Source organism: Bufo gargarizans, chromosome 6, assembly GCF_014858855.1.
Source record: "Bufo gargarizans isolate SCDJY-AF-19 chromosome 6, ASM1485885v1, whole genome shotgun sequence".
Lineage (NCBI taxonomy): Eukaryota > Metazoa > Chordata > Amphibia > Anura > Bufonidae > Bufo > Bufo gargarizans.
The window spans coordinates 131825518-131837736 of NC_058085.1; the positions used below are offsets into that span (position 1 = coordinate 131825518).

Here is a 12219-nt window from a genome sequence, read left to right on the forward strand (position 1 = left end):
GTGCTTATCTGAGAATTATTTATCTGATCAGTACTTTTCTGGACACTATTTATCTGATCAGTACTTATCTGGGCACTATTTATCTGATCAGTACTTATCTGGGCACTATTTGTGCACTACTTATCTGGGCACTATTTATCTGATCAGTACTTATCTGGGCACTATTTGTGCACTACTTATCTGGGCACTATTTATCTGATCAGTACTTATCTGGGCACTATTTATCTGATCAGTGCTTATCTGAGAATTATTTATCTGATCAGTACTTTTCTGGACACTATTTTTCTGATCAGTACTTATCTGGGCACTATTTATCTGATCAGTACTTATCTGGGCACTATTTGTGCACTACTTATCTGGGCACTATTTATCTGATCAGTACTTATCTGGACACTATCTTGATCAGTACTTATCTGGACACTATTTATCTGATCAGTACTTATCTGGGTACTATTTATCTGATCAGTGCTTATCTGGACACTATCTGATCTGTACTTATCTGGGTACTATTTATCTGATCATTGCTTATCTGAGAATTATTTATCTAATCAGTACTTTTCTGGACACTATTTTTCTGATCAGTACTTATCTGGGCACTATTTGTGCACTAATTATCTGAGCACTATTTATCTGATCAGTACTTATCTGGACACTATTTATCTGATCAGTACTTATCTAGACACTATTTATCTGATCAGTACTTATCTGGGCACTATTTGTGTGTGCACTAATTATCTGAGCACTGTTTATCTGATCAGTACTTATTTAGACACTATTTATCTGATCAGTACTTATCTAGACACTATTTATCTGATCAGTACTTATCTAGACACTATTTATCTGATCAGTACTTATCTGGACACTATTTATCTGATCAGTACTTATCTGGGCACTATTTGTGTGTGCACTAATTATCTGAGCACTGTTTATCTGATCAGTACTTATTTAGACACTATTTATCTGATCAGTACTTATCTGGACACTATTTATCTGTTCAGTACTTATCTGGGCACTATTTGTGTGTGCACTAATTATCTGAGCACTGTTTATTAGTCTTACAGTTGAAAGAAAAAGTATGTGAAACCTTTGGAATAATATGGATTTCTGCAAATTGGTCATAAAATATGATCTGATCTTCATCTAAGTCACAACAATAGACAATCACAGTCGGCTTAACTAATAACACACAAAGAGTTAAATGTTACCATGTTTTTATTGAACACACCATGTAAACATTCACAGTGCAGGTGGAAAAAGTATGTGAACCCCTAGACTAATGACATCTCTAAGAGCTAATTGGGCTGAGGTGTCAGCCAACTGGAGACCAATCAATGAGATGAGATTGGAGGTGTTGGTTACAGCTGCCCTGCCCTATAAAAAACACACACCAGTTCTGGGTTTGCTTTTCACAAGTAGAATTGCCTGATATGAATGATGCCTCGCACAAAAGAAGACCTACGATTAAGAATTTTTGACTTGCATAAAGCTGGAAAGGGTTATAAAAGTATCTCCAAAAGCCTTGCTGTTCATCAGTCCACGGTAAGACAAATTGTCTATAAATGGAGAAAGTTCAGCACTGCTGCTACTCTCCCTAGGAGTGGCCGTCCTGTAAAGATGACTGCAAGAGCACAGCGCAGACTGCTCAATGAGGTGAAGAAGAATCCTAGAGTGTCAGCTAAAGACTTACAGAAGTCTCTGGCATAGACTAACCTCCCTGTTAGCGAATCTACGATACGTAAAACACTAAACAAGAATGGATTTCATGGGAGGACACCACAGAGGAAGCCACTGCTGCCCCCCCAAAAAAACATTGCTGCACGTTTACAGTTTGCACAAGAGCATCTGGATGTTCCACAGCAGAACTGGCAAAATATTCTGTGGACGGATGAAACCAAAGTAGAGTTGTTTGGAAGAAACACACAACACTATGGGCCAGATTTATCATGACTCTGACAGCTCACTCCACTTTAACATATGGCTAAAGACAGTTTTAGCCAAGTCAGATTTATGATCGGCCCTTTAAGACTGTAATAAATGTGGTTTGACGGTAGCAGTTTATCCGTCAGTAAGCAGCTTTACAAAAGTCGCACATATTTACGAAAAAGTTGCACGTTTTATGAAAAAGTCTCATAAGATAAACATGGTCCTCACTGGAGTGAAATAGCGACTTTTTTGCGACTTTTTAAATAGTCCCAATAGTAAATTTGTCTAGAGATTCATTTACATAAGAAAACACGCCCACTTTCAGAAAACTGGCGAGCATAGTGCAGAGCAGAAAAAAGTCGCAAATTTGTGCGCAGTTTTAGCGTTTGGGACTTTTTTGGGGACTTTTTCACTCCATTATTCTGACCTGAGCTAATGATAAATCTGGCCCATAGTGTGGAGAAAAAGAGGCACAGCTCACCAACCTCAAAACCTCATCCCAACTGTGAGGTATGGTGGGGGGGGCATCATGGTTTGGGGCTGCTTTGCCGTGTCAGGGCCTGGATGGATTGCTATCATCGTAGGAAAAATGAATTCCCAAATTTATCAAGACATTTTGCAGGAGAACTTAAGGCCATCTGTCCACCAGCTGAAGCTCAACAAAAGATGGGTGCTGCAACAGGACAACGACCCAAAGCATAGAAGTAAATCAACAGCAGAATGGCTTAAACAGAAGAGAATCCGCCTTTTGGAGCGGCCCAGTCAGAGTCCTGACCTCAACCCGATGGAGATGCTGTGGCAGGACCTCAAGAAAGCGATTCACACCAGACATCCCGAGAATATTGCTGAACTGAAACAGTTCTGTAAAGAGGAATGGCCAAGAATTACTCCTGACCGTTGTGCCCGTCTGATCTGCAACTGCAGGAAACGTTTGATGGAAGTTATTGCTGCCAAAGGAGGTTCAACCAGTTATTAAATCAAAGGGTTCACATACTTTTTCCACCTGCACTGTGAATGTTTACATGGTGTGTTCAATAAAAACATGGTAACGTTTAACTCTTTGTGTGTTATTAGTTAAGCCGACTGTGATTGTCTATTGTTGTGACTTAGATGAAGATCAGATCACATTTTATGACCAATTTGTGCAGAAATCCTTATCATTCCAAAGGGTTCACATACTTTTTCTTGCAACTGTATCTGGGCATTCGTTTAATGAGCACTATTATGTGTGCAATTTTGAACTACGGTAGTTATGTAAGCTAATTATCTGAGCCAAATTCATTAGGAGGTCTGTGCCCCTTAATAAATTGGGCACATTCTGCACCAAAAGGCTTTATACTAGGACTGTATTTGTGACACCAGTGTTATTACATCCTCCCTGTTTGGTTTCTCACCTTGCTTCCTTTAAGAATGGAGATGTCTTCATACTTAATTTGCCACCAGGAATCATCAGAAAATTGTCTCCTAAGTTTCCCCTTCTGAACAAGGAGGAATAACACAATAATGAGCCCAGCCACAGCGGTGACGATGAGGGTGGCGATCAGCCCCACAACCGGACTGTCTGAAACATGCAAGCATACTATGGGTTAATCATCGACATGAATTCTGTTTAAGCCTCTCAGAGGTGGAAGGATATGCTATAAACTTGTGACAGGTACAGGTATCACGTCTGAGACCCTCACCTATCAGGAGAATGGGGGTCCCGTGACTCTACGGCCACTATCCCATTACAGAGTGCCTCAAGGATTTATAGCACAGCCAGACAGAACGTTTCAGAAAAACCTCTATTCATCCAATACCAGGACAGTCTTATACCATGGGGGGCAGGTGGTGGTGGGGGGTGTAGAGGATACTTACTAGTTATGGATATTTTACAGAGCTCATTACTGAACCCACAGTCCGGTCGGTCTTTAGGACGATTCGTCCCCGGCCAGCTGATTTGCGAGAAGGCGTCTGTAGGCCTGAAGAAACGACAAGAATAGGGTTACGTCATTATTGAAACACCAGTTAAAGCGCTAGAGCGCTCTCATAGAGCCTCTGGGGGTCGTAGATACTATTGGTAATATACAGATGTAGACAATGGTAACTTGAAACGTAAAGTCTTAAAGGGAGTCTGTCATCAACTTTTCACATTCTACACTGCTTATATGGCCTTCTTGCACACACACACACACACACACGATCATATCGGTACCTTTGTTGTTAGTCTGAATTTCTAAAGTTGCAAAAACTAAGGTTTTAATGGTATGCAAATGAGGACTCGCCAGTGCCCAGGGCGGCGTTCTGGCTGTAAGTGCCCCTTGGCGTTTTGCGTCCCTAACTCCTCCCCAGATTGGAACTGTACTTTACTGTATTTTCTCTCTGCTCCGTCAGGCAGGGAGCTGACAGGCTCTTTATCTCTGCTCTCTGACCTGATAAACACTCATTAAAGCTCAATTCTTATATTACTAATAGGAATGTGGCTTAAAAAAGCTTTATGACATTTTAGTAGTTTAGAGATAAGGGTTATTAGATGACCGGCACAAAGTACAAGTGAAAGTAGCATTCACACAGCTAGAAAAACAGTTAACCCTTTGTAAAAGAAAGGCTCAATATTATTAATAAAGAAGACCAATTGGAAAAAATTATTTTTAGCCCAAAATGAGTAAAATGCAATCATAAAAAATAAATAAAAATTGTCACCAAAGTCGTACAAAGCCTTTGAGTACCACACGGTTGCCAGGCACTGGCTGGTGAAGTTGAGGGTGTGTGCACTGGTCCCTTAAGAGCCGTATGAGCAGGAGAGGAGGAGATACCTTGCTGGCAAGCAGACTGGAGAGAGAGAGAGAGAGAGAGAGGTCCCAGCAGCTGGACCCCCCCCCAGGAAGAAGACTGTGGGAGGCGAGCCCAGGCCACCGAGCAGAGTAGACGGGACATATGAGTATTACTTATCTGGATACTCTTTATATGAACACTGTTAATGAGTAGGGATGAGCGAACCCGGACTGTATAGTTCGGGTTCGTACCGAATTTTGGGGTGTCCGTGACACGGACCCGAACATTTTCGTAAAAGTTCGGGTTCGGTGTTCGTCGCTTTCTTGGCGCTTTTGTGACGCTTTCTTGGCGCTTTTTGAAAGGCTGCAAAGCAGCCAATCAACAAGCGTCATACTACTTGCCCCAAGAGGCCGTCACAGCCATGCCTACTATTGGCATGGCTGTGATTGGCCAGAGCATCATGTGACCCAGCCTCTATTTAAGCTGGAGTCACATAGCGCCGCCCGTCACTCTGCTCTGATCAGTGTAGGGAGAGGTTGCGGCTGCGACAGTAGGGCGAGATTAGGCAGATGAACTCCTCCAAAGGACTTGATTATTGATCGATCTGCAGCTGTGGGTCATTGAGCTGCAGATACTCAATTGCTCACTGTTTTTAGGCTGCCCAGACCGTTTGTCAGTCACATTTTTCTGGGGTGATCGGCGGCCATTTTGTGTCTTGTGGTGCGCCAGCACAAGCTGCGACCAAGTGCATTTAACCCTCAATGGTGTGGTTGTTTTTTGGCTAAAGCCTACATCAGGGTGAAGCTGTCACACCAAGTGCATTTAACCAGCAATAGTCTGTTTATTTTTTGGCCATATACTACATCAGGGGCAAGCTGCGCCCGTCACCAAGTGCATTTAACCCTCAGTAGTGTGGTTGGTCAAGCTGTCACACCAAGTGCATTTAACCAGCAATAGTGTGGTTATTTTTTGGCCATATCCCAGTCTAATTCTGTCAGTAAATCTATACCTGTCACCCAGCGCCTAAATACTAGGCCTCAAATTTATATCCCGCTAAATCTGTCGTTACCGCTGTACTGTTGTGGCTGGGCAAGTTATTTAGTGTCCGTCAAAGCACATTTTTTGTTCTGGGTTGAAATACAATTCCCAATTTAGCAATTTCCTAATTTAGTGGTTTCTGCTATATCAGAGCTATTTGAAATCTATCCCTAAAAGGGTATATAATATTCAAGGTGCACATAGGGTCATTCAGAATAACTTCACACACACCCGCTACTGTGCATTTCCAAGTCTAATTCCATCAGTAAATCTATACCTGTCACCCAGCGCCTAAATACTAGGCCTCAAATTTATATCCAGCTAAATCTGTCGTTACTGCTGGAGCTGGGCGAGTTATTTAGTGTCCGTTCAAGCACATTTCTTGTTCTGGGTTGAAATACAATTCACAATTTAGCAATTCAAAAATTTAGTGGTTTCTGCTGTATCAGAGCTATTTGAAATCTAGCCCTAAAAGGGTATATAATATTCAAGGTGCACATAGGGTCATTCAGAATAACTTCACACACACCCGCAACTGTGTATTTCCAAGTCTAATTCTGTCACTAAACCCATACCTGTCACCCAGCGCCTAAATACTAGGCCTCAAATTTATATCCAGCTGAATTTGAATACAATACATTGGGCCAAATAATATTTTTGTTGTTGTGGTGAACGATAACAATGAGGAAAACATCTAGTAAGGGACGCGGACGTGGACATGGTCGTGGTGGTGTTAGTGGACCCTCTGGTGCTGGGAGAGGACGTGGCCGTTCTGCCACATCCACACGTCCTAGTGTACCAACTACCTCAGGTCCCAGTAGCCGCCAGAATTTACAGCGATATATGGTGGGGCCCAATGCCGTTCTAAGGATGGTAAGGCCTGAGCAGGTACAGGCATTAGTCAATTGGGTGGCTGACAGTGGATCCAGCACGTTCACATTATCTCCCACCCAGTCTTCTGCAGAAAGCGCACAGATGGCGCCTGAAAACCAAGCCCATCAGTCTGTCACATCACCCCCATGCATACCAGGGAAACTGTCTCAGCCTCAAGTTATGCAGCAGTCTCTTATGCTGTTTGAAGACTCCGCTGGCAGGGTTTCCCAAGGGCATCCACCTAGCCCTTCCCCAGCGGTGGAAGACATAGAATGCACTGACGCACAACCACTTATGTTTCCTGATGATGAGGACATGGGAATACCACCTCAGCATGTCTCTGATGATGACGAAACACAGGTGCCAACTGCTGCGTCTTTCTGCAGTGTGCAGACTGAACAGGAGGTCAGGGATCAAGACTGGGTGGAAGACGATGCAGGGGACGATGAGGTCCTAGACCCCACATGGAATGAAGGTCGTGCCACTGACTTTCACAGTTCGGAGGAAGAGGCAGTGGTGAGACCGAGCCAACAGCGTAGCAAAAGAGGGAGCAGTGGGCAAAAGCAGAACACCCGCCGCCAAGAGACTCCGCCTGCTACTGACCGCCGCCATCTGGGACCGAGCACCCCAAAGGCAGCTTCAAGGAGTTCCCTGGCATGGCACTTCTTCAAACAATGTGCTGACGACAAGACCCGAGTGGTTTGCACGCTGTGCCATCAGAGCCTGAAGCGAGGCATTAACGTTCTGAACCTGAGCACAACCTGCATGACCAGGTACCTGCATGCAAAGCATGAACTGCAGTGGAGTAAACACCTTAAAACCAAGGAAGTCACTCAGGCACCCCCTGCTACCTCTTCTGCTGCTGCCGCCTCGGCCTCTTCTGCTGCTGCCGCCTCGGCCTCTTCCTCCGCCTCTGGAGGAACGTTGGCACCTGCCGCCCAGCAAACAGGGGATGTACCACCAACACCACCACCTCCGTCACCAAGCGTCTCAACCATGTCACACGCCAGCGTTCAGCTCTCCATCTCACAAACATTTGATAGAAAGCGTAAATTCCCACCTAGCCACCCTCGATCCCTGGCCCTGAATGCCAGCATTTCTAAACTACTGGCCTATGAAATGCTGTCATTTAGGCTGGTGGACACAGACAGCTTCAAACAGCTCATGTCGCTTGCTGTCCCACAGTATGTTGTTCCCAGCCGGCACTACTTCTCCAAGAGAGCCGTGCCTTCCCTGCACAACCAAGTATCCGATAAAATCAAGTGTGCACTGCGCAACGCCATCTGTGGCAAGGTCCACCTAACCACAGATACGTGGACCAGTAAGCACAGCCAGGGACGCTATATCTCCCTAACTGCACACTGGGTAAATGTAGTGGCAGCTGGGCCCCAGGCGGAGAGCTGTTTGGCGCACGTCCTTCCGCCGCCAAGGATCGCAGGGCAACATTCTTTGCCTCCTGTTGCCACCTCCTCCTTCTCGGCTTCCTCCTCCTCTTCTTCCACCTGCTCATCCAGTCAGCCACACACCTTCACCACCAACTTCAGCACAGCCCGGGGTAAACGTCAGCAGGCCATTCTGAAACTCATATGTTTGGGGGACAGGCCCCACACCGCACAGGAGTTGTGGCGGGGTATAGAACAACAGACCGACGAGTGGTTGCCGGTGAGCCTCAAGCCCGGCCTGGTGGTGTGCGATAATGGGCGAAATCTCGTTGCAGCTCTGGGACTAGCCGGTTTGACGCACATCCCTTGCCTGGCGCATGTGCTGAATTTGGTGGTGCAGAAGTTCATTCACAACTACCCCGACATGTCAGAGCTGCTGCATAAAGTGCGGGCCGTCTGTTCGCGCTTCCGGCGTTCACATCCTGCTGCTGCTCGCCTGTCTGCGCTACAGCGTAACTTCGGCCTTCCCGCTCACCGCCTCATATGCGACGTGCCCACCAGGTGGAACTCCACCTTGCACATGCTGGACAGACTGTGCGAGCAGCAGCAGGCCATAGTGGAGTTTCAGCTGCAGCACGCACCGGTCAGTCGCACTGCGGAACAGCACCACTTCACCACCAATGACTGGGCCTCCATGCGAGACCTGTGTGCCCTGTTGCGCTGTTTCGAGTACTCCACCAACATGGCCAGTGGCGATGACACCGTTATCAGCGTTACAATACCACTTCTATGTCTCCTTGAGAAAACACTTAGGGCGATGATGGAAGAGGAGGTGGCCCAGGAGGAGGAGGAGGAGGGGTCATTTTTAGCATTTTCAGGCCATTCTCTTAGAAGTGACTCAGAGGGAGTTTTATTTCAACAGCAGAGGCCAGGTACAAATGTGGCCAGACAGGGCCCACTACTGGAGGACGAGGAGGACGAGGATGAGGTGGAGGAGGATGAGGATGAAGCATGGTCACAGCGGGGTGGCACCCAACGCAGCTCGGGTCCATCACTGGTGCGTGGCTGGGGGGAAAGGCAGGACGATGACGATACGCCTCCCACAGAGGACAGCTTGTCCTTACCCCTGGGCAGCCTGGCACACATGAGCGACTACATGCTGCAGTGCCTGCGCAACGACAGCAGAGTTGCCCACATTTTAACCTGTGCGGACTACTGGGTTGCCACCCTGCTGGATCCACGCTACAAAGACAATGTGCCCACCTTACTTCCTGCACTGGAGCGTGATAGGAAGATGCGCGAGTACAAGCGCACGTTGGTAGACGCGCTACTGAGAGCATTCCCAAATGTCACAGGGGAACAAGTGGAAGCCCAAGGCCAAGGCAGAGGAGGAGCAAGAGGTCGCCAAGGCAGCTGTGTCACGGCCAGCTCCTCTGAGGGCAGGGTTAGCATGGCAGAGATGTGGAAAACTTTTGTCAACACGCCACAGCTAACTGCACCACCACCTGATACGCAACGTGTTAGCAGGAGGCAACATTTCACTAACATGGTGGAACAGTACGTGTGCACACCCCTCCACGTACTGACTGATGGTTCGGCCCCATTCAACTTCTGGGTCTCTAAATTGTCCACGTGGCCAGAGCTAGCCTTTTATGCCTTGGAGGTGCTGGCCTGCCCGGCGGCCAGCGTTTTGTCTGAACGTGTATTCAGCACGGCAGGGGGCGTCATTACAGACAAACGCAGCCGCCTGTCTACAGCCAATGTGGACAAGCTGACGTTCATAAAAATGAACCAGGCATGGATCCCACAGGACCTGTCCATCCCTTGTGCAGATTAGACATTAACTACCTCCCCTTAACCATATATTATTGGACTCCAGGGCACTTCCTCATTCAATCCTATTTTTATTTTCATTTTGCCATTATATTGCGAGGCAACCCAAAGTTGAATGAACCTCTCCTCTGTCTGGGTGCCGGGGCCTAAATATATGCCAATGGACTGTTCCAATGTTGGGTGACGTGAAGCCTGATTCTCTGCTATGACATGCAGACTAATTCTCTGCTGACATGAAGCCAGATTCTGTGTTATGGGACCTCTCTCCTCTTCCTGGGTGCCGTGGCCTAAATATCTGAGAATGGACTGTTCCAGTGGTGGGTGACGTGAAGCCAGATTCTCTGCTATGGGACCTCTCTCCAATTGATTTTGATTAATTTTTATTTATTTAATTTTTATTTTAATTCATTTCCCTATCCACATTTGTTTGCAGGGGATTTACCTACATGTTGCTGCCTTTTTAGTGCCGAAAAGTTCGGGTCCCCATTGACTTCAATGGGGTTCGGGTTCGGGATGAAGTTCGGATCGGGTTCGGATCCCGAACCCGAACATTTTCGGGAAGTTCGGCCGAACTTCTCGAACCCGAACATCCAGGTGTTCGCTCAACTCTATTAATGAGCATTAATTATCTGGGCACTACCTATCTGATCACTATTTATCTGATCATTATTTAAATGAGCACTCTTTATATGAGCACTACTTATCTGATTCTGGATACTATTTTTCTGAGCCCCGTTTATCTCAGCACATTTATCTGAGCTCTGTTTATCTGGGCAATACTCATCTGGGTACTATTTATCTGAGAACTACTTATCTGAGCATTACTTATTGGAGCACTATTCATCCTAGTACAATTTATGTAATCACTACTTATCTGGGCACCACTTATACCAGCACTTTATCTGAGCACTACTTATCTGGGCACCACTTATACCAGCACTTTATCTGAGCACTACTTATCTGGGCACCACTTATACCAGCACTTTATCTGAGCACTACTTATCTGAGCACTACTTATCTGAGCACTACTTATCTGGGCACTACTTATCTGGGCACCACTTATACCAGCACTTTATCTGAGCACTACTTATCTGGGCACCACTTATACCAGCACTTTATCTGAGCACTACTTATCTGGGCACCACTTATACCAGCACTTTATCTGAGCACTACTTATCTGGGCACCACTTATACCAGCACTTTATCTGAGCACTACTTATCTGGGCACCACTTATACCAGCACTTTATCTGAGCACTACTTATCTGGGCACCACTTATACCAGCACTTTATCTGAGCACTACTTATCTGGGCACCACTTATACCAGCACTTTATCTGAGCACTACTTATCTGGGCACCACTTATACCAGCACTTTATCTGGGCACTACTTATCTGGGCACCACTTATACCAGCACTTTATCTGAGTACTACTTATCTGGGCACCACTTATACCAGCACTTTATCTGAGTACTACTTATCTGGGCACCACTTATACCAGCACTTTATCTGAGCACTACTTATCTGGGCACCACTTATACCAGCACTTTATCTGAGCACTACTTATCTGGGCACCACTTATACCAGCACTTTATCTGAGCACTACTTATCTTGGCACCACTTATACAAGCACTTTATCTGAGCACTACTTATCTGAGCACCACTTATACCAGCACTTTATCTGAGCACTACTTATCTGGGCACCACTTATACGAGCACTTTATCTGAGCACTACTTATCTGGGCACCACTCATACCAGCACTTTATCTGAGCACTACTTATCTGGGCACCACTTATACGAGCACTTTATCTGAGCACTACTTATCTGGGCACCACTTATACCAGCACTTTATCTGAGCACTACTTATCTGGGCACCACTTATACCAGCACTTTATGTGGGCACTACTTATCTGGGCACCATTTATACCAGCACTTTATCTGAGCACTGCTTATCTGAGCACCACTTATACCAGCACTTTATCTGAGCACTACTTATCTGGGCACCACTTATACCAGCACTTTATCTGAGCACTACTTATCTGGGCACCACTTATACCAGCACTTTATCTGAGCACTACTTATCTGGGCACCACTTATACCAGCACTTTATCTGAGCACTACTTATCTGGGCACCACTTATACCAGCACTTTATCTGAGCACTACTTATCTGGGCACCACTTATACCAGCACTTTATCTGAGCACTACTTATCTGGGCACTACTTATACCAGCACTTTATCTGAGCACTACTTATCTGGGCACCACTTATACCAGCACTTTATCTGAGCACTACTTATCTGCACACTATTTATATGAACCCAACCTATCTGGACATTATTTTTCTGGCCACTACTTATCTGGGCACTATTTGTTTAGACACTATTTATATGAGCACTACTTATCTGGGTAGGTACTATA

The 12219-nt window shown here is 45.9% G+C and overlaps 1 protein-coding gene across 1 annotated transcript in view; it reads right to left on the reverse strand.

Moving 5' to 3' along the window:
* Window positions 1-12219, reverse strand: part of LOC122942046 (guanylate cyclase 2G-like) — a 105894-nt gene that overhangs the window by 59282 nt on the left and 34393 nt on the right. The window contains exons 7-8 of the mRNA XM_044299539.1: window positions 3820-3884; window positions 3318-3484 (exon numbers count right to left, since the gene is read on the reverse strand). Of these exons, the coding sequence (XP_044155474.1) occupies window positions 3318-3484; window positions 3820-3884 (232 nt within the window). The remainder of the gene's footprint in view (window positions 1-3317; window positions 3485-3819; window positions 3885-12219) is intronic.